General features: G+C 53.7%; 1 protein-coding gene across 2 annotated transcripts; it reads left to right on the top strand.

Annotated features, from left to right (window-relative positions):
• The first annotated feature begins 2,714 nt into the window (after positions 1 to 2,714).
• Positions 2,715 to 21,659, top strand: NPHS1 (NPHS1 adhesion molecule, nephrin). Of its 2 annotated transcripts, none has more exons than XM_045293028.1 (29): positions 2,715 to 3,033; positions 3,135 to 3,350; positions 3,423 to 3,545; positions 3,726 to 3,854; positions 4,351 to 4,390; positions 4,770 to 4,873; positions 5,027 to 5,154; positions 5,242 to 5,413; positions 5,542 to 5,699; positions 5,946 to 6,090; positions 6,193 to 6,317; positions 7,766 to 7,952; positions 8,086 to 8,215; positions 8,314 to 8,486; positions 9,087 to 9,227; positions 9,308 to 9,448; positions 9,956 to 10,077; positions 11,058 to 11,232; positions 11,323 to 11,479; positions 11,584 to 11,735; positions 12,331 to 12,442; positions 12,527 to 12,702; positions 14,608 to 14,664; positions 16,662 to 16,781; positions 16,920 to 16,944; positions 17,043 to 17,118; positions 17,265 to 17,358; positions 17,477 to 17,592; positions 21,292 to 21,659. In XM_045293028.1, exons 1-29 carry the CDS (start codon positions 2,931 to 2,933, stop codon positions 21,421 to 21,423), a joined length of 3,729 nt encoding a protein of 1,242 aa, XP_045148963.1. In that variant the 5' UTR covers positions 2,715 to 2,930; the 3' UTR covers positions 21,424 to 21,659. The 2 variants fall into 2 exon arrangements, with proteins under 2 accessions (XP_045148963.1, XP_012863508.2); XM_013008054.2 differs by having other exon boundaries at positions 4,309 to 4,390.
• Positions 21,660 to 22,493: the final 834 nt, after the last annotated feature.

Raw genomic sequence — 22,493 nt, 5'->3', positions numbered from 1 at the left:
CTACTTCACGGCCCAAGATCTAGGCAGCCAGTACCCCTCCGCGCCCCCACCTCCACCCCTGTCCATCCTACCCCCAGGACCCCCACAGTCTGGGACCAGCCCCTGGCGGCTCCCTCTGCCAGGCCCCTCAGCCGTGGTGGCCTGGTTGCCGGGCGACGGCAGGGAGGCGGCGGTGCCTGGGCTCTGGCCAGCCCAGAGGCTGGGAACTGAGCAGCTTGTCCTGACAGCTCCAGGCAGCCCAGCTGGGCGTTCCCACGCTGACCGCGGGCCTGTGCGCTGCGCAGCTGGCTGGACAGGTGGAAGGGACCCGAGACAAACAGAGGGAAATGCTGGGGGTCAGGAGGTCCTGGATCTGGAGGGACTAGGAGTCCACATTCAGGTTTTTCCTTGGCTGCGGTCCTTGCTTTCTCTGCCTGACTCAAGGCTGTCTTTACAGGCTTCTAAAGAAAATAAAGGAACTCAAACCAAGTTCCCTGCCATCAATTCGATGGTGACTCCTGACGCCCCATAGGACAGGGAAGTACTGCCCCTGTGAGCTTCTGAGATCGTAACTGTTAATGGGAGTAAAAAGTCCCGTTTTCTCTCTTGGAGTGGTTGGTGGTTTTGAACTGCTGACCTTGAGAACTGGAACCCAGCGTGTAACCGCTACAGCCACCAGGGTTGTAAAGGATGAGAAATTCAGCCTCCTGCTGGCGAAAAGCTACAGCCTGAACTCTGGGTTTCTGAGGGGCTAGCAATTGCCTGCAGCATGGTGCAGTTGGGAGAGAGGCTCTGGGGGTCAGAAAAGCTGGTCTTAAGTCTTAGAGTCGGTGGATTTAAGCACCAATCTCCCTCCCACCCCCACGCAGCCCTGGAGGATTGGAGAAGCTGCAGGCAGTGAACATCTGCTGAAGTTGGAGGGGGTGGGGTGGCTGAGCTCCTGAGTCTGGTGGGGAGAAAGGGCTGGGGACCTGAATTTGGAAAGTCTTGGGAGGAGGGTCCTCAGGGCTCATATTCCTAGTTCTGGGGGCCGGGGGGTGGGGTGGGGGAGGTTCTAAACTCCTGGCTCCTGTGTTGGGGATTCAGAGGGTGGCATTTGCAATCCGCTGGGCTGGGTCGGAGCAGAGAGCCTGAGTTGGTTGGGCAGGAAGTCAGGGAGGGAGGGTGTTTTTCCAGACACCTGATATTGCTTCCCCTTCCTGGCTCTCTGGGGCCCCAGGCATGGAAAGATGGAGAGCAGGAGGTCCCTGGAGCACCCTGAGAAGGAAAACAGCCAGGGTAGCCGGTGGCAAGGAGGTGCTAATTAAAGGCCACAGAAATTGATAGCCTTAGGTCCAGTTGGCCCCCGGGAACACCATCTGGTGAGGGTCCCCAAAACAGACTCCCCAGCTCTGCATTTAGCCTGGTGCCCAGGAAGTAAAAGAGGAGGCTGGGGTGGGGAAGGAGGGCAAGAAGTCCATAGTGGACAAGGGCAAAGAAAGATTGAAGCAGTGGGGATTCTGGCGGGAGGCTTCATCTGGCTCCTAGAGGACCAGATTGGGTAGGAGAGGGATCTGGGTAGGAGGGGGATTGAGTGAATGGAGAGAGGGAGAGAGAGAGAGAGAGAGAGAGAGAACTTCAATTCCCTCAGGACTCTGGGCAAAAGAAGGCTATCTTACTGTGATGAGTATGTGTAATTTGCCTTCTCAAGCGGGGAGGGCAAGCCAGGCAGCAGATGGTTCTAGACTTTGAGGATGCGGCAATCAGGAGGACGCGGAGCAGAGAGAAACAGCGAAGACAGACTCAGCGCAAGGTTGACGGGGAAAAGATTTAAAGTGTAGGGGTAAGGGTGGATAGGGATGAGGGCAGAGAAAGAAACGCAAGACACAGTGGGGGTGGGGGCCAGCGAGAGAGCCATCCAGAGGGATAATAAAGCAATCAAAAGCAGAAATGCTGAGATCTTTAGAGGGGGGAGAACAAAGACTGGGAGGCAGCGATGGAGCCTGGAAGTCATTGGAGCTGAGGCTTGCTGCAGCGCCCCCACTTGGTGCCCATGGTCAAGGATCCTGCCCTTTGCCCCCACCTAGTTGCTGTTGGCCCAGGACCCTGCTGCTCACTCCCAGCCACTCTGCCACACACCCTGCACCCTCACCCTTGGCCGCACTTGCACGCTCTCCGTGTGCTGCCACAGACCACAGCTCCCTTCACCCTCCCGTGCACGGGCCAGCCCAGCGTGCTCCCATGCTTGTGTGCACACACATGCTCTCACGCACACATGGGTTTCCCTCCCACACGTCCCACTCTCACACCGCCCACTCCTGCACTCTTCAGCAGAGGTCCCTGATGTCACCGAAGGGGCTGGTGTGCACTCAGGGAGAAAGGGGGCTTGTTAAGGTCATGTACAGGGGCAGGGAAGAGCTGGGGAGTCTGATGTCCCCCATTAGGCCTAGCTCCCCGCTCCCCGTGTTGTGTAAAGCAGGATAGCCCCAATCTGGCCTGCCTACCCCCCTACCCCATCTCAAGCACAAGCCAGGCCCTAGGGTTGTCCAGGGCTTGGGAGGCACCCAGGAATGTGTGTGGCATTTGCTGACTGAGGGGGAATTTCCTGTTCCAGCTGGGCTGGGAGGAGCCTGCTGGGCCAGAGGCGGACCCCCAAGGGCACCCAGGGGAGGTGGGAGTGTAAGAAGGAGTTCAGTTGGGGCAGAGAAGAGAGAGCCACCACATTGAACGCATCCTGGAGCGGTTGTGTGAGGCAAGAGGCTGAGAGAAGCGAAGGAAGTGGGGTGGCCGGGAAGACACACACACACACACACACACACACACACACACACACACACACGCCAGAGGGAGAGTGACGGAGGAGCACGAGAGAAGGAGAGACAGGCAGTGACCCCACAGAAAGAGAGAGAGAGGCAAAAAGAGACAAAAGAAATAGGTCCAGAGGAAGACAGAGGCGAGCCAGGAGGCAGGTGATGGGCAGCGTGGGAGCCTCAGGCGGAGCGTCTGGGTTGGCACTCACTGCCCTGCAAACGCTGAACCGTGCTGCCCTGCTGCTCACAGTGCTGCTGAAGGCAGGTGAGTGGGACCCTGGCCTGTGACCAGGTGGCCCCGATTCCCCACCCACACCCCACACCCAGGCCCCCTGCCCTAGCTTACTGATCACCCCGTGTCCCCAGGCCTGGCTCAGTCGCAGATGAAGGCCTTGGTTCCCCGAGGCTTCTGGGCGCTGCCTGAAAACGTGACCGTGGTGGAGGGGGCCCCAGCTGTGCTGCGGTGTGGGGTCAGTGCTCCAGGCAGTACGGTGCAGTGGGCCAAGGATGGACTTCTCCTGGGCCCCGATCCTAGGATCCCCGGCTTCCCGCGCTACCACCTGGAGGGGGACCCTGCTAGAGGTAAGGGAGCAGAGTCTGAGACCCTGAGCCACCTGCGGAGGCTGTGATCTTGACCTTGGGCCCCTCCCGCAGGAGAATTCCACCTGTACATTGCAGCGTGTGACCTCAGTGATGATGCGGAGTATGAGTGTCAGGTGGGCCGCTCCGAGACAGGCCCCGAGCTGGTGGCTCCCACAGTGATCCTCTCCGTCTTGGGTATGGATGAGAGACATCCCCCTGCCCACCCTACCCCACCCCCACCCCCGACCAAGATCCCAGAGGCCCAGCCCTTTCCCCACCCAAGACCATGGGTACAGGCTCATTTCATGAGCAAGTGGGCTCAGAGTCAGATGGCCCTAGTTTCCCTTCTTTGTGGGACTGACCCTTTCTCATCAGTGCCCCCCAAGGTGCTTCAGATGAGCCCCGAGGCGGGGAGCTCCGTTACCTGGGTCGCTGGGCAGGAGTATGAGGTCAGCTGTGTGACGGGAGACGCAAAGCCAGCACCTGACATCACTTTCCTGCAGAGTGAGTGTGGGTCAACGGTGGGGTCTGGGTGAGCCTCCCAATGGGAAGGCCTGCCCACACTCCCATTCTAGAGTCTCCAGAAAACACGCCATCCTTGAGGCAGGGACCTGGAGGAAGAAAGGCTTTGGGATACACTGATGGGTGGGAGGGGTCCAGGGGGTATCTGTGTGGAAGCATCCGGGAGAGATGAGAGAGACTGAAATGGGACTGTACTGTCAGTGTTGAGACGGGAAAGTGAGGTGGTGGGTGGCAGGATGACCCAGGAAGGGAAGGAGGGAGGCGGAGACTCAGGACCCCAGCCCTCAGGGTGTGTGGTGGGCATGGAGCTGGTAGAGCAGATCCTTGTCCTCCAGAAGCAGGTGGGAGGGGGTCATTGTTCCCACCTTGAAGACTTGAATTGGGAATCTACCTTGTGGGGCACCCAGCACCCCGCCAGCTCTCTTGTTATCCCAAGGTGGACAAACAATTTCCGATATCTCCACTGATGTGAATGCAGGGTCCCAGGAGAAACTCTTCACCACAGAGGCCACAGTCAGGTGCGGCTGCTGGGACCCTCCCCCCCCCACCACCAGCCCCCCAGTTCCTCCAGGGAAACCCCATGTCCCAGGGATTTAAAGATGGACACTTGGACCACATATGGAGACCTGGGACCCAATTCTTCACCATGTTTCCATAGGTACCTCACTTCCCAATGTCTGATGCACAAAGATTTTGGCCAGCTGTGGGCCTCTGGGTGTCCCATTCTCATCTCTGACTCTCCAAATCTCTCTCCTTGGAGTGTCAGATCTCAGAGAAAGTCCGCATGGAGACTTACACCAAGTGTAGGGTGCTGAGATGTCCACTTATGTACCCTGACACCCCCCCCCCCAGATTTCAGATGACTCTGACTCCTGTCCTTCATCTTTCCCCCCTTAGGGTGGTACCCCAGAGCTCGGACAACGGGCAGTTACTGGTCTGCCAGGGGTCCAGTCCAGCTTTGGACACCCCCCTCAAAGTCTCAATCACCATGAATGTTCTGTGTGAGTGGCAAACGGAGCCAGCTGTGGACATTAGGGATGGGGTGCAGGATTGGAGGTGCTAGGGGGCACAGGTACTCAAAGGGGAGGCTGGGCGTAGGGTTCAGATAGGATGAAGGGACTCCTTGGACTCACTGAATGACTATCACACCTCAGTCCCCCCAGGGCCCCCCATTATTGAGTGGCCAGGCCTGGACGAGGGTCATGTGCGAGCTGGGCAGAGCTTGGAGCTACCATGCGTAGTGCAAGGGGGCAACCCACCAGCCACACTGCAGTGGTTAAAGGTAAGGTCAGGGGTCAGACATAGGGGTAGGGGAGAGCAAGGGTCAGAAGCTAGTCTCAAGGCTCCCCATGGCTCTCCCTGTCCCCAGAATGGCCAGCTGATGCCCACACCGTGGGGCACAGAGCATACACAGGCAGTGGCCCGAAGTGTGCTGGTGATGACGGTGCGGCCAGAGGACCACGGGGCGTGGCTCAGCTGTGAGGCCTACAACAGTGTGTCCACGGGGACCCAGGAACGTAGGGTCAAGTTGCAGGTCACTTGTGAGTCCCGGTCCCAGCGGCCCATCCGTCCATCAGTGCCCCCCAATCATGCCTACCTTGCCCCGAAGCCCTTGTCACCTATCCCAGTTCAGCCTGGGGGTGTCTCCTCTGGCCATCTGTCCCTGCAGTCCCCCCGAGTGCCGTCGTCATCCTCGGATCTGTATCCCAGGCTGAGAACAAGAACATCACCCTCTGCTGCATCAGCAAGTCCAGTCGCCCCCGCGTCCTGCTGAGATGGTGGCTGGGCTGGCGGCAGCTGACACCCACAGAGGAAACTGTGATGGAGGTACGATGGGGCATTACCCAATCCCGAGGGCCTGCAGGAGGGAGTCATTGAGTTTTGGACGCCTAACTCTGAGGGACAAAGTGGCTAAGGGCCTGGAAGTCTCAGTTCTGGGGTAAAATGACCTCCGAGAGTCTTATAGAACAAAGGGTGCCATTTATGTCCCTGTTGGGGTCTAGGGCAGACCCAGGCCTCTGGTCCTGCGGCTGGGGGCTCCCGTGTCCACATCTGAGGCTTGCTCTCTGCCAGGGCTTGCATGGTGGCCACATCTCCATGTCCAACCTGACATTTCTGGCGCGGAGGGAGGACAACGGTCTGAGCCTCACGTGTGAGGCTTTCAGCGAGGCCTTTACAAGGGAGACCTTCAAGAAGTCGCTGACCCTGAGTGTGAAGTGTGAGGCCACCACTCCAGCCCCGGGAGAACCCTAGACCTTGGAGACCTCTCTCCCAGGACTAGGCCCAAAGAGCAAAACCATGCTTCCTGGCTCTTCCCCAGATCCGGCTCAGAAGCTGTGGATTGAGGGGCCTTTGGAAGGGCAGCGTCTCCGAGCTGGGACTCGAGTGAGGCTGGTGTGTCTGGCCGTTGGGGGCAACCCAGAACCCTCTCTCACCTGGCTGAAGGTTGGTGGCAAGAAGGCCTGTGGGGTAGTCACTAATGTGGGGACAGGATGAGGGAATCTTGGGAAAGCTCAGATTTCTGGAGAAAATACTGGAAAGCCTGAGGTTTGGCAGGGAATTGGAAGGACAAATGCCATGAGAATGAAATAGAATCCTGGGGTCGTTCTGAGAAAATAGTGAGAATTCTGGGATAAAACATGGAATTCTGGAAACGGCAGCGATTCCATTAAGATCGAAGGGAATTCTGAAATTCAGATGAAATGGCGGGAATTCTAGGGAATGACTAAGAATTCAAAGATAAAAGACAATGGCTTTCTGGGTAAAGGTTGGAAGTTCTGGGCAAAGACTAGTAACTCCTTAGAACATTGATCATTTATTCACATGAATTTGAATATTTGCAAATTTGGGGGTGACCGAATTAAAGGAAATTCTGACAAAATCCTGGGGGAAATCCGGGAATTTAGGGAGTTAGTATAAATTCTGAAGCAAAGACAAGCAATTATAGGAATAACAATGTAGTTCCATTCTAATTAGATCAGTCCTGAGAAAATGCCCGTCATTGGTACTAGATTATAGTAGCAGGCTAGGGTTCAAAGAGAATTTGGGGCAAAGGTTCTAGAATCTATGGAAGGCAATGGAGTAGGAAAAGGTCTAAAGAAATATCTGGATAATGTCCGGATTCTATGATAACAAACTAAGAATAGGGGGTAAAATTAAATCCCTGGCTTGGGATTTCCAGGGAATTTCCTGGCCCCTGATGTCCAGCAAATGCCTGTAACAGGAGCGGATTTTGAGGAGCGGAGGACTGAGACTGAGAATGGACACAGGGCACTCACAGTAGCAGGCCTCTAGGGCCCTGCTGGGCTACAGTTGGGGGCTTGGGGCGCTCAACATAAGGTCAGCAGTTGGAATCCACTAGCTGCTCAGAGAGAGACAGATGAGGCTGTGGGCTCTCACTTAGATGGCTGCCCTAGGGAGCGCACTTCTGCTCTGCCCAGAGGGTCGCTTTGGGTCCATGGCAGTGGGTTTGGTTGTGAGTTGCATCAGGCAACAGCGAGGATGTGCGGAGCCAGCGTGGGAGGCACTGCTCTCTGTCCCAGAGGTTCACCACTCGTGCGCCCGCCTATGGGGCGCCTTCTCCTGGGCCTACCTGATAAGGGAGCAGATGAGTAGGACCTAGTGGGGACAAGGGGCGCCCACAAGTGCAGGCCTCTAGTGCCATCCGCGGGAGAAAGACGAAGCTTTCTACTGTAAAGAGTTACTGTCTGGGAAACCCATGGGGCAGTTCTACCCTGCACTATGGGCTCGCTGCGAGTCGGCATCTCATTGGCAGTGAACTGAATGGGCCTCAGGGGTTTCGCATTGGACAGTGCAGGGGGGACGCCCCACGGCTAGCCGGGAGGGTCAACTCTGCGGGCCGACGCCCAGCCAGCCCCGGCGCCCCCTCCCAGGACTCGCGCACGGTGACCGAACCGCGGCCGCCGCAGGAGCCGCGGCGGGTACAGCTGGGAAGCGTGGAGAAGTCGGGGAACACTTTCTCCCGCGAGCTGGTGCTCATCGCCGGTCCGTCGGACAATCGGGCCAAGTTCACGTGCAAGGCGGGCCAGCTCAGCTCGTCCACGCAGCTCGTGGTGCAGTGTAAGGGCGCTCCCAGGTCTGACCGCGGGGGTCCTAGGGGTGCGCGGGCCCTCCGGGATGGGAGCCGGCCGGGGCCCGGGGTGGGCCTTCCTCTTCGTCGCTGAGCTCCGCTCCCTCCGACCGCCTCTCGAAGTCCCCCCAACGAACCTGACCATTCTGGCCAACTCCTCGGCGCTGCGCCCCGGGGACGTGGTCAACCTGACGTGCGTCAGCGTCAGCAGCAACCCGGCCGTCAACCTGTCCTGGGACAAGGAGGGGGAGAGGTGAGGACACCCGTGCGGGGGAGGGCCGCCCCGGCCCCGCCCCCTCTGGGCCCTGGGCCCGCCCCCTCCCTAGAACACCGCCCTCTGCCGCGTCCCAGCCTGGATGGCGTGCCCGCGCGGCCCCGGAGTGCCCCCTACAAAGGCTTTGCAGCGGCCCGGAGCGTCCTCCTGCAAGTGTCATCCCGAGACCACAGTCACCGCCTGACGTGCCGCGCGCACAGCGCCGAGCTCCGCGAAACCGTGAGCGCCGTCTACCACCTCAACGTGCTGTGTAGGTGCTGTGCATGGCCCGCAGCCGCGCCCCCAGGGCTGACCCCACATCCTCCTGCCCGCACGTTCACCCCTGACCCTGAACGTTTCCCTGACTCGCGGCCCTGCACCATCCATTCCTATCCCGCTGCTGTCCCGACCCTCTGAGCATGACATCCATCCCAACCCTTGACTTTGCCTTGACCTTTCTCCATCCTTAAACCTGACCTTCACCTCCTCCTCAATTGGATTCTTATCGCCATCTTGAACTTTATATCGGAGCTCAACTCTGAACATGACTATGACCTTTGTCCCTCATTGGAACCACGGTGGCAAAGTAGATTATGCATTGAGCTATTAAACGTAAGGTCAGCAGTTCAAAACCACCTGCCCGTTCTGCCGAAGAAAGATGAGGCTTTTTAATTCCCGTTAAGAGTTATAGTTCTGTCCACCTGGGTCAGTTGTATTCTATCCTGTAGGGATCGACTCGATGACAGTGAGGATTTTTTGGTCCCTTATTGTGACCCCAATGTTAACCCTTGAGCCTGGGCCTGACCTCGAATGGCTGTCTGATCCCAATCTTAAAAGCGATCGTTACTCCCGGGGGCCCCCCCTCCCGCAGACCGTCCAGAGTCTCTGGGGGAGCAGGTCCTTGTGGTGACCGCGGTGGAGCAGGGCGAGGCCCTGCTGCCGGTGTCTATGTCCGCCAATCCCGCCCCCGAGGCCTTCAACTGGACTTTCTGCGGCTATCGTCTCAGCCCAGGTGCGCCAGGTGGGCCTGGGTCAAGGCGTGGTCCCGGGGAAGGAGGGCCCGGCAGGCGCCTCACTCAGGCCTCCCCGCAGCGGGTGGCCCCCGGCATCGCATCCTGTCCGGCGGGGCTCTGCAGCTGTGGAATGTGACACGCGCGGATGATGGCCTCTATCAACTGCACTGCCAGAACTCGGAGGGCACTGCTGAGGTGTTTGTGCGACTGGACGTGCACTGTGAGCTCCGGCCCCCTTGTCTGCCCATGAGGGCGGGGAGCCTTGCCTACCCGGGAAAGCACTCCTACCTGGGGAACTCTCCTGCTGTGGATTCTCCACCGGGGGCGGGGGCGGAGGGGGGGAGGAGCTCCCCTCACCCAGGGCTACCCAGATACTCTGGAACCCCTCCCACTCTGGAAGACCTTGCCCGGATGGAGCCACCCACACTCTCCTGCTGGCCTGGGTGCTTCTCCATAAGAAAGCAAAGCCCACTGGGGCAGCCTCCCAGCATGGCATTGTGGAAGCCACCCTGAATGACGCAAGTACTGTGGAGGCATGGCAGAGGTGGGGGAGACCTTCACCCATCCGGAGGACCCTGCCCCAGCTGCTCCGGGTCAAGGGGCACACTATGTCTATACTCCAGCTTACCTGGGCACCTTTAACAAACCTCTCAACTACCTGGGGCCCTTTCCCACCACAGCTTGTTGGGGTCCAAGTGACTGCCCTCAGCCCATGCCTCTTCCCCAGATGCTCCCATCATACGCACCCTCCGGGATCCCACCGAGGTGGATGTTGGGGGTTCTGTGGAAATTGTCTGCTCCGTTGATGCCAACCCCATCCTCCCAGGGATGTTCAGTTGGGAGAAGCTGGTGAGGACCTGGCCTCTGGTGAATGGTGCTGGGGGCTGAGAGGGTCAAGGGCGTGACTGTAACCTCCTTGAGAGTAGGGACCACTTCTGTGAGAGCCTGCACAATTATGTAGGGAGCACGCGCCATCAATAAGGATTGGGAGGTAGGTAGGTAGGTGGATAGATAGTTCGGATGGACAGATAGATGGGTAGACGACCTAACAGATGAGTGGGTCAATGAGTGGGTGGATGGACAACTGAGCCCATGAGAGAGACAATTGGGTAGGTGTATTAGGTGAAATGGTAGATCAATACCATTGATGGGTGCACCATCGGAGGAAAGAAGTCTTCTGAAAGTGAATGGATGGATGGATGGATGGACTGGATGGATAGATGAGTGGGTGGGTAGATAGGTCAATGGAGGGGTGGATAAATGGGTAGTAGGATGAATGGATGAACACATGCAGGCATTTATGGGTGTATGTGCCAGTGGATGGATAGATGGATGGATGGATGGATGGATGGATGGATGGATGGATGGAGTAGATGGATGGGTGGGTGGATGGGCCAATGGAGAGGTGGATAAATGGGTAGCAGGATGAATGAATGAACACAGGCATGTGCTTATGGGTATATGTGTCAATGAATGAATGGTGTGGATGGCTGGAGAACTAGAATGGCGACTAGACACGTGGATAGAAAGAAGATAAATGGTGGGGTTCATGAATGAGTGGATGATTGCCTGGAAGGATGGATGAATAGTTTCAAGCATGAATGAATGGTTGGACAGATAGAAGGGTGAGTGGTTGACTGGATTGATAGATAAATTGATGGACTCCTGCTCACATGGTTGGAGAGATGGGTGGGTAGTTGGGTGACAGGGAAATTTTCCTTCCCTAGCTTTGAGGAGGGTAATTATATCTGAAAAGGAGCCATGCTTGACCCTGTTCTGCGGATACTGGCCCTGGTACTTGACTGTGAGGCCCACTCTTGGGCCGCTAGGGGGAAGAAGAAGAAGACCAGAGCTTGGACGACAACATGGAGGATACGTCAAAGGGATCTATAGGATATCTGAAGATTCATTCTGCCAACCTGGCCCAGGCTGGCGCATACCAGTGTATCGTGGACAATGGGGTGGCCCCTCCAGCCCGAGGGCTGGTTCGTCTCGTCGTCAGATGTGGGTAACCCTCAAATCCCTGACTTCAAGGCTGGTCACCCAACGGGAGGCTCTCCACATGCCTTGTTTTGATCCCTCAATTCATCACAGTCGCCCCCCAGGTGGAGCACCCCACTACTGTAAGTAAGGTCGCCGCAGCTGGAGACAGCACAAGTTCCGCCACCCTCCACTGCCGAGCTCGAGGGGTCCCCAACATCATCTTCACATGGACTAAAAATGGGGTCCCTCTGGACCTTCAGGATCCCAGGTGAGCCCAGCTAGGCAACACTCCAGATCCAATCCTGGTTGTTACCCAGCCATAGCTCCCCACTCTCCCCGTACCTCTTGAGTTCCTGCCTTATCTTCTCTCAGGTACACGGAGCACACATACCACCAGGGTGGGGTCCACAGCAGCCTCCTGACCATCGCCAACGTGTCTGCAGCCCAGGATTACGCCCTCTTCACATGCACAGCCACCAACCCCCTCGGCTCGGACCACATCAACATTCAACTCGTCAGCATCAGTATGGCGGGATTAGGTTGTGGGAGTGTTAAGGGGCTGCTCCCTAGGACAGCCCCCCAAGTCCCCAGCTGACACTAGGCTGGAAGTGTTCCCGAGCCGCCTCCCTTGGGAGATGGTTCTCCAAACAAAATGTAGAATATGCTGTCACCAGGAGAAGTGAGCGTATAGACGTCCACTAAGAGACGTGGGAGATGGGTAGGTGGATAGATAGTTTGGATGGACGGATAGATGGGTAGATGACCTAACAGATGAGTGGGTCAATGAGTGGGTGGATGTATTTCTTTCTCCAAAAAAAGATCGCTCAAGCCAACTGCCATCGAGTTCAGTTTGACTCATAGTGAATCGAAAAGGACCGATAGAGCTGCCCCTGTGGGTTTCCAAGACCATGACTGTGTATGGGAGTTGAAAGCCTCATCTTTCTCTTGTGCAGAGGCCTGTGATTTCGAACTGATGACCTTTTGATTAGCAGCCCAACATGTAACCTACTCCACTACCAGGGCACCTGAAGGTCCTTAGGAAAAATCTGGGTAGGGTATTCCAGAATCCTTTTGTCCTCTGACCACTCCCTTCCTGCCCCCATCCTCCTTCTCTCAAAGGCCGCCCTGATCCCCCATCAGGAGTAAAGGTCGTGAGCATGACCCCGCACTCTGTAGGGCTGGAGTGGAAGCCTGGCTTTGATGGAGGCTTGCCACAGAGGTTCCGCGTCAGGTGGGTCTCTGTCTAAGCAGGAAGAGGTGGCAACCGGGAGGGCTGAGATCTGTCCCACAGCTGGCCGTCTACCTTTCCATGCAGATATGAGGACCTGGGCGCGCCAGGGTACTTCTACATGGATGTTCTCCCACCCCAGGCTACCACCTTCATACTGACCGGGCTGCAGCCTTCTACACGTTACAAGATCTGGCTCATGGCTAGTAATGCCTTAGGGGACAGCGGGCTGGCTGACAAGGGGACTCACGTCTCCACTCCAGGTGAGAAGGGATCGTCTTGGGAAGGTCTGGAGAATTCTTCAGAGACGTCATGTGATGGTCTTGCAAATTAGGCACGAATCGTATTGCACCTATGAAGAAATCGAGGCCCAGAGAAGGTAAGCTGGTTGCCTAAGGTCACACAGCTGGGAAGAAGCCCCAGGAGACGGCATTCCAGGCAGCTGGACTCCACACACCAGTTTCTAATCATCATCCTGTGTGAATGGGACTGACGACAACGTGAAATTAGAAAATAGCTTGAATAGAATGAAAAGCAAGACAGCCTCTTGAGGGCAGGGTGCAGCCAAAACGGTGCTTAGAGGGAAAGTGCTAGCATTGGTGCTTCTCTGTATGAGAGGTCTTCAAAGATCCCAGGAAAATTCTGTATCTTTGGATTTCATTTTTCCATGCATTTTTTGAAGATCCCTCCTAGCAGACTAAATAAGAATGTTCTCAAATCAACACTCCACATTTCTACGTTAAGAAACTAGAGAAAGAAGAGCAAACTAAATGCCAAATAAACAGAATAGTAAACAAAATAGTAAAGATAAGAGCAAGAATCAGAACTAAAACAAAACAAAAAACAATAGAGAAAAATCAAAGTAAACAAACGCTGCTTGCTGAGAGAGAGAGAGAGATCAATGACATGGGTAAATCTTTCTTCAGGATGATAAAAAACATACAAGCCACAAACCACCAGTAACACGAATGAAAGAGGAAATATTGCTACAGATCCCACCAGCATTATCTGAGAATAACTAGGCAAGATTAAAAGCAAATTTATACCTTTATACCCAAAGTTAAACAACTTGGATGAAATGGACAAATTTCCTGAGCACACGGTCACCTTGTCAATTTTTGGTTCCCTGAAGCCCGGGTTCACATTCCAGCTCTGGTCGTTCCCAGCTGTGTGACTTAACAGACTGAAAGCTTTCTTGACCTTGAGACTGTCCACCAGGGCTCCTGAACACGACCCAAACCACTGCCTCGAGTTGATCCGACTCTTAGCAGCCCTTGGACGGTTTGCAAGGCTGTCAATCTTGCAGGAGCAGAAAGATTCACCTTCCTCTTGAGTAGTGCTGTGGTTCGAACTGCTGTGCTGCCGAGGTTAGCAGCCCAATGCGTAACCACGCCGCCACCAGGGCTCCCAGTAACGCAAGATAAATAAATGCTATGTAAAAACACGTGGACTTGAACAAACCCTTGGGGTAGGACATACTCATCCTCTGTTTACTCTGCCCCGAGAAAGCCCTCCTTTTCTGTCTCCTTTCTGCAGACTCCTTCCTCTACCTACAATCTTCCCTCTTCTAGGTCCCTCCCACCCCAGCCTTCCTTTCAAACCCAACTGTAGCGCACTGCGTTCACCTCTCTGCAGGGGTTCTCAACCTTCCTCATGCCGCGGACCCTTTCATACGGTTCCTCGTGTGTTGGTGACCCCCAACCATAAAATTATTTTCATCGCTACTTCATCACTGTCATTTTGCTACTGTTAGGAATCGGGAGACCCCTGTGAAAGGGTCGTTCGACCCCCAAAAGGGTCGCGACCCACAGGTTGAGAACCGCTTCTAACATCTATTCCTCTTTTAAGAAATTCTGAAAGTCCAACATTTTTTTGAACCCAAGATTAAGAGTCTTGTACACCATAAAACACTCATCATTCATTCATTACTATTATTATAGGCGTTAGCTTTGTTAACATTATTGCCATTAGTAGCAGCAATCCCCAGCTATCTCTGAAATATTTCTAAGCCAAAAAAGAAAAAAGAAAAAAAGAAATATTTCCAAGCCTTGAACCAGTTTCCATAAATCTTATCTCTATGTGAATGGAAATAGTTAAAAGAAGGCTGGGATATTTAAGGCATATCCCAGACTCTTGGGATTTGTTAGGAATCTCTATCTTCTTCCCAGGTCTGGATCAGCCTTCTGGAGAACCAGGCCACCAGCCTCCCACAGAGCAGCCTGCCAGTGAGTACCCAGCCTACTCCTCCATGGGGTGAATAGAACCTTCTAGATTCTAGCTCCACCTCCTCTCCTCTTGTAAGGCTAGCTCTACCTCTGCAGTCATCCACCTATATATAACCTTAGCCCTTCCTGTTGCCCAAACAGAGGCATTATTTCCCTCCCAACTTTTGCTGTGCTCCAACCCCAGAAACTTAGAGCAACAAGCTTTTGTTATTTCTCATGATTTGATTCCATGATTCCGATGGAACATTTCTGGGCTGGGCTGGCTTGACTCATTTCTGCAGTCAGCTACTAGTCTGGCCGGGACTGGGAGTCTCGGCTGGCATCTTCCTCACATGCCTGGCAACCACCTGGGTCTTGGTTGAGACAACGGAGGGAACTGGGCCACACACCTCTAGTCGATCCGTACCACTCCTTGGTTTTTTCACGGAGAAGTGGCCACAGGAGTGCCCAGAGCAGCAAGAGAGGACAAGCCCCGATGTATCAGCACCTGCCCGGTCCCTTTTTAGGTCTCATTTGCTCCAAACACAGATCAGCTTCAGTGGGAAAAAAATAACAAACACTAGAACAAGCAAAAAAACGGTCAAAGGGGAAGACAAATGGCGAGAAGTTAGATTTGAAGCCAACAGCATCCGCATGGATCCATTGCCCCATGCACTCCGTCTGAGGACAAAGCTATTCACCTATCTGGTCCACAGTCCGAGGGAGTCGAGTGGTGTCTTAGTCCCCGTGGCAGGATGCATGTGGGTTTGGGGCTTTCAGGGTCCCATTCATGCTACCGGTCAGAGTCAGTGTCGGAAGCACCTGCCAAAGAGTGTGGAGGGAGAGAGAGAGTGTGCACGGAACGATGGACGATGGTCTGCAGACAGTCCCCTTCAGGGCCCAAGAAGAAGGTGGCAAGGGACAGAAACGCAGCTGTGGTCAGCAATCAACAGGATTGCTCGGTTCCTGCAAGTGCGAGGGAACGCCAGTGCTCAAAGATCCCACCCGGACCTGTTTCTCGCCCTCTCTTCATCTCAGACAGACAGCTCCCTCCTCATCTCTGCCTTTAGGTCACTCCTTAGTGGCCAGCAGAGGAACGACTGCCCTCTTCTGGAAAAAGTTCGACTTTGGGTCAAATAAATGCCCGTCTCTGAGCCGATCACGGTGGAAGGAGGGATGGGGGTGCTTCTGGACCAGGCTGGAGTCTGCCCACCCCAGGGGACCCTGGTTGAGTCAGACAGGCAGGGAGTGGAGGACAGTTTCCTCAAAGGACAATGAGTGTTGTCAGTAGACCGTGAGGCACTGATGGGGAGCAGATGTGTGTGCAGACTCGGCCTTGGTCTCTGGTACACAGTCGAGAAGTCGGGCCGATATTGGCTGGCATCGAAGTTTGTCCGCAAGGGGACTGGCTGATACTGGGATGGAAGTTTGTCCGCAAGGGGACTGGCTGATACTGGGATGGAAGTTTGTCCGCAAGGGGACTGGCTGATATTGGGATGGAAGTTTGTCCACAAGGGGAGAGAAGCCCTTGGAAACGAAGTTTACAAGGGGAATAAATGTTTGCCTGGACATTTCAGCCATAGGTACGTACTTGAGAAGTTGAGGCTGAGGGTTAAGGGGTTCTGGGAACAGCCTGCGGGAGGGTTGTTTGTGAGACTGGAGGGTCTACTACCAGGTTGGTGGATAAGGCTGAAGATGTGGACCAAAGAACCAAATCACAGAAGTTCTTGGATGGCCAGTTAAGGGACCGAAGTTCCATCCCGAGTCTGTAGACAACATTCAGACAGAGGTCTGAACCTCTGCTTACTCTGTCTGAACCGACTGCTTCTGGCTTGATTCCAGAAAGGAGCTGCCCATCTGCCCTGAGGCGGCAAGGGTGGACATGGAGACGCCTGCTTCTGGCTTCTTTGACCTCAGAGGGTCTTTGCTTGGTCGGGAACAGTCCTTCCCACGATGCCCCTCTCCGGGCCTAGGGTCCATTGTCCTGTGGCCCCTGTTGAGTGCCTCCCTGCCCTCAGGACCCCCGGGACTGCCCATGCTGCCCATGCTGTTCGCTGTCGGGAGCCTCCTGCTGCTTTCCAATGCCTCCTGTATCGGGGGCTTCGTCTGGAAGTGGAGACAGAGGCAACTTGCTGAGCGTGAGGAGAACACCTTCCCCTGCCAGGATGGGGGGCTGAGGGTGATGGGGGAGCCCCGAGGGCAAGGCAGGTGGAGGGTCTCTCCGTGGTCAGTGTGCTGAAAGGAGTCTCTGCCCTCTTCTCTCCGGTTTCCCGCAGGCATCTCCGAGAAGACGGAAGCGGGGTGAGTAAGGGGATGACGCGCTGTGAGGAGGGGTCTGAGGTGTGGCGTCAGAGGGCACCGAGGGCCAACGAATGGCCGCCCCACCTCCATCCTGGCAGGTCAGAGGAGGACCGAGTCGGGAACGACTACGAGGACAGCCAGCTGAGTGGAGACCGGGACACTCAGAGCTCCTCGGTGAGTGGACGGCCTCCTCCAGCCACGCTGATGGGGCTGACAGGACACTGGCCGGTTAAGAGCAGTCATTTTCTTGCCCGTTCCAGGGACCATGGGGTCAGAGGATAGAAATCATGGTTTGGTTTTGTTTGGGTTGGGGGGGCCAGGTCAGCAAAGCAGATGTGGAGCCCTATTACCACTCCATGAGGGACTGGAGTCCCCAGCTGCCCCCCATGCTGGAGGAAGGGCCTTATCCCCGAGGTGAGTCATGGACATCGGGATCTCCACCCCGTCCCCACCGCCCCTGCCCCATAGAGACCGTGGACCTCTGGACTGAGTGCCCTGCGTCTACCATCTCTGGCTTTCCCTCCGACTCTAGGCTTCACAGGACCCGTGGATGAAGGCATGCCCTTTGCTGGGCCCCTCTATGATGAAGTGGGCAGACTGTATGCCCCCTCTGGGACGTGGGGAGCCCTCTACGACGAAGTACAGATGGTAAGAAGACTTGTATTAGCAAAAGTCTGGCCTGGCCAGCGCTAGGACCCCAGCCCTACGGCTCTACGGTAGCAGAGGCCCGGCCGTCATCCAGGGGCTGAAAGATGCTGCTTCCTGACCAACCAGCCGGAGGCCAAGGGCCCTGCCGCAGGTGCTCCTTTCAGAATCCACGTGCTTCCCGTCTCATCCCTCCACCCTCCCCTGGCCGACCGGCCTCCTCCACAGGAACAGACCAGTCACTGGCAATAGGAAATGTGCTGGAGACACAAGCCCGCCTGATGGTCAGCACCCTCCTCCAAAAGAACCCACAGTCTAAACCCACTGACATCGAGTGCATCCCAACTCAGAGTGACCCCTGGGACAGATTAGAACTGCCCTGTGGGCTTCCACGGTGGCAAATCTTTACAGAAGCGTTTTTTTTCTCCAGAGGAGCAACTGGTGGATTTGAACATACAGTGAACCCTCGTTTATCGCGGTTAATCGGTTCTAGGCCCTACGGTGATAAATGAAATTCCGCGAAGTAGGATTCCTTATTTGTAAATCAAATATTTTCGTAGTTAGAGCATAGAGGACATGAAAAAACACCCTTTAGTCACCATTACACTCGTATTACCCAATTTATTAAACGAAAAAGGGTAAATACAGTAAAACATTTTGGACGTTACAATTATCATTTATTATTTATTATATTATTTATGGCATCAAGCATGTACAGTATGAGCCAATCAGTGGCAGTCATGACAGAGCATGCGCTGTTACGCAAAAACCGCGATAGAGTGAAGCCGTGGAAGTCGAAGCGCAAAGTGGCGAGGGTTCACTGTATAATCTTTCTTTCAGCTGCCAATAGATTTAGCCACTCATCAAATATAGGTCCTCCTTATGGTCCTGGGCCACTGAATGGCATCAATCACTTCTGCTCGCATTTCCCTGGTAAAAATAAGGCCAGGCCTAACTGGACCATGTAGTTTCACTGGCAAGCTGTCTGCCCAGCTACAATGCTGTTATGATGAAATCAAGAGCGCTAGTGTCTCATTGAACAGACCCCATCTCCACTCCACTGGTTAAACAGAGGAAGGGGGGGGGGATAATTTTGGAGCCCATTCATTCAAAAAACCAAGGTATAGAAGTGTGTACAGGCCCACTTGGACCCAGGATTCCTCCCCTCCAGATGGCCCCAGTGAGGCTCAGTTTGTCCCCCACTCACTCAGCTGTTGGTCGCCGGGGAGTCTGTTCCACCCGGTGCCGATCCTAGGGACAGCACAATGACCCTGCCCCAGGCGCTGCACCAACAACCCCTTCCAAAAACGCTTCCTCCTCTTTTCCTGGAGCTCCCAGTTGTCAGGACTGACACTTCCTGGCTTGTTGATAGGTGCCATCAGGTCAGTGCTGCCTCCTAGGGACCCTGTGCACAACACAACAGAGCACTGTCCGGTCCTGCGCCAGCCTCACAATGACTTGAGCCCATTGTCACGGCCGCTGTGCCAATCCCTCTCCTCAGGGGTCTTCTTCTCGCTACCTGCCCCTCTACTTCACCAAACAGGATGTCCTTGTCCAGGGCCTAGCCTCTCCTAAAACACAGAAGACAAAAATCTCGCCATCCCGGCCTCAAAGGAGCACGCTGGCCATACTTCTTCCAAGTCCGATTTGTTTGTCCTTGTAGAAGTCCATGGTACTTTCCAGGCTCCTCACCAACATCCCACTACAAAGACGTCAATTCTTCCCCGTCTGCCTTATCCAGTGGCTAACTTTCATATGCATCTGAGAAGACTGGAAATACCCTGGTTTGGGTCAGCTGCACCTCAGTCCTCAAAGTAACCTCCCTCCTTTCCAATTGTCTTAAAGAGGCCTGTGCAGCAGGGTTACTCCAGGCTACCCGTCTTTTCGTCTGCTTCCATGACCACCGAGTACGGATCCAAGCATAGCAAAAGCCTGGACAAGGTCAAACTTCTCTCCATGTATCATGATGTGACCTATTGGTCCACTTGTGAGGCTTTGGTCTTCTTGACATTGAGCTTAATCCATGTTGGAGGCTGCAACCCTTGAACTTCATCAACAAGTGCCTCAAGTCCTCCTCACTTTCAGCAAGCAAGATTGCAACCTCTTGGGTCTCACTCGTTGTCGAACCCAGCGTTGAAGTGGGCGATGGCATATTCTAACTGGGCAGGTCTACATCCCTGCTGGAGGGTGGAGAAGGGGCAGGGAGCCCAGAGGGAATAAAGATGGTGGCTGGACAAACAGCAGCAACAGGAAGGCGTTCAAGCAGCCACCCAAGCCCCACCCACTCCCCCACAGGATGCCTGATTTTCTGCTCTGACACCTGGGGGCCAAGAATGTCAATGTTATCCCCTTAATTGATAAAATCACTAGGAGTTGGAACAGCGTCAACTTGGTGGCAGTGAGAGAGAACATTGAGACACCATCTTCAGACCTGAGCTCTTTGACCAGCCTGAACACCACACCCCCAAATGCTGTTCCTGGTGCTGAACATCTGTGCCCTCGGGTGCACTGATGGAAGCAGTCGTCGTCCTCTGTGAAACTGAATGTTGCAAATATTTGGGGCTTTGTGAGACACACGGTCTTTCTCCCGGTGACTCAGCTCTGTCATTGTCGAGTTAAAACAGTCATAACTCCGAACCAAGCCAATCTCACTGCTATCACGCCCACTTCTGAGACTGTCCCTGTTCATGGGAGTGGAAAGCCTCCTCTTCCTCCCTTGGAGCGGCTGGGGGTTTCAAACAGCTGGCCTTGCAGTTAGCAGCCCGACACACAACCACTCCTCCATCCGGTTCGAATGCAGTCGAGTGAGCACGTGTGGCTATGTTCCAGTGGAACTGAATTTGTGATCCTGAATTTTTCATTTGGTAAGGTCATGAATCACATGAATCTTCTTCTTTTGGTCTTATCCAGCAATCTGAAAATGCGAAACAGCTCTTGGTTCTCTGGCGGGACAGAAAAAGAGGTGACAGACCGTACTTGAACTGGACGCCATTCCGGTCTAATGTTTGTCACTCTAAAACACGAGGACCAGGGACATCCCCAGTGAAAGGCACCTGACATGGTCTTTTGTTTCTACTATTTCGATAATCGTGAGGCACCTGAGTGGCATAGTAGTAACCTATTGGGCTGCTAACTACCAGGTCAGCAGTTTGAAACCACCAGCCGCTCTGTAGGAGAAAGATGAGGTTTTCTACTCCCGTGAAGAGTTACAGTCTCAGAAACAAACAGGGCAGCTCTACTCTGTTCTGCAGGGTCACTGGAAGTGGAAATTGATTTAATGGCAGTGTGTTTGGTTGTTTTTAAATTTTATTTTAATTATCAGTATTTTTGGAAATTCATCAGACTGACTCGTGACTCACTTGCTGCAGTTCCCCTGGCTAATCGCATGGGCTTTCGAAGATCTGATTGTCTCTCTGACATTTACCCTCTTTCTTGAGAGGCAGGTCGATGTACTTATAAGTGGACTTCCTGTGGAACAATCCACAAGGCAGGGAGCATGGGAGAGGACAGGTGGAGGTAACTCCAGACTGGTCTGGCGTTATCAGTGTTACAGTAAGGTGATGGGAGCTTTCCAGAATTAAACGTTAAAACATGTGCCCCCGCTTCCCCCTGGGCAGTTGAGCAGGGGTATGTGTCTCCTAACGCTATGAGGATGATGCCCAGCCATCTCCCGTGGCTCTAACTACACCTTCTGCTTGCTAGGGCTCCTATGACCACCACTGGCCTGAGCGCAAGGATGAGGATCCAAGAGGAATCTACGATCAGGTGGCGGGAGACCTGGACCATTCGGAACCTGATTCTCTACCCTTTGAGCTGAGGGGGCATCTGGTGTGAGAGCTCCCTCAACATCCGTTTCCCACATTCCCCAGGACAGAAAAATCGACCCGTCTTCTTTATTTCTCTTGGTTCTGTAAGGCATGAGAGAGGGAATTGGCTTATTTTTAGGAGATGACACGGATCTAAGGGACAGAAAAATGATTTAAGCTGATAATGAAGTACAAGTCTCCTAGTTGGCTTTAGAAATGGTCAAATATATATATATTTAGAAATGGTCAAATATATATATATTTGCATATCAGATCATCATTGTTGTGTTGAACAATTGAAACAACTTCTCAAACCTCCCAGTAGCATGTCCTGTCTCCTCCTCCTTTTTTTCTCTTCTTCCTCTTGTAGAGTATTATCTTCCTCTTCATCCAACTTAATGTCTGTCTACCATCTAGCCTGCGTCAGAGAAATCCTTTTTTCAAGAGAAGCATGGAGTTGATTGTACTTCTAACGTCGACAGCTTATCAGTATAACCCAAAACTCGATGAAGATAAGTTTATCTATTGTAACTTTTTAGCTACTGAGCTGTACAATAAGCACAATGATAGTACATAACTGAGATAACATTTCACAAAACAAGAAAATGCTATTTCATGATTCAATTAATTCTAAAGTCACAATGACTTATGTTGATGTCATTTAACCTGTACAAATAATAATTTTAGCATAATATATAATAAACCATAATATATGTGCAAATAAAATACTAATAATTATTGCAGTGATATTTGACTCCAAAATAATTGTGATTTAGAAGAGGAATTAACCCACTTCAGTATTATTGAGGACCATCTACATAAATGTCATCATAAAGCTTTAAAAGACATAGGATAGATATAAAGTTACCTTGCCTGTATAATTAAAAGACACTAAACTATATGTAAGTACAAATTAATAAGCCATATATCTGGGTAGACTAGAGAGACAAATGCAGGGAGACTCATATGTGTATAAGGAAGGGGTTTATATACAAGAGCAATTGAATATTCAGAAAACATCCCAGCCCAGTCCAGATCAAGTCCATGAGTCCAATATTAGCCCATATGTCCGGTACCAATCTATAAAGTCCTCTTCAG

The sequence above is a fragment of the Echinops telfairi genome, unplaced genomic scaffold, assembly GCF_000313985.2.
Source record: "Echinops telfairi isolate 266 unplaced genomic scaffold, ASM31398v2 ScPeMD7_655;HRSCAF=1070, whole genome shotgun sequence".
Lineage (NCBI taxonomy): Eukaryota > Metazoa > Chordata > Mammalia > Afrosoricida > Tenrecidae > Echinops > Echinops telfairi.
Note: the sequence above shows the minus strand (reverse complement) of the source record. Positions and strands in the feature narration are given on the sequence as shown.

Excerpts from the sequence above, each read along its gene's own strand:
- NPHS1 (XM_013008054.2), top strand. The coding sequence starts at position 2,931 with ATGGGCAGCGTGGGAGCCTCAGGCGGAGCGTCTGGGTTGGCACTCACT. Across the intron at positions 14,665-16,661 it reads TCCCACAGAGCAGCCTGCCA|GACCCCCGGGACTGCCCATG; the intron begins GTGAGTACCCAG and ends CCCTGCCCTCAG. Across the intron at positions 17,119-17,264 it reads GGGACACTCAGAGCTCCTCG|GTCAGCAAAGCAGATGTGGA; the intron begins GTGAGTGGACGG and ends TGGGGGGGCCAG.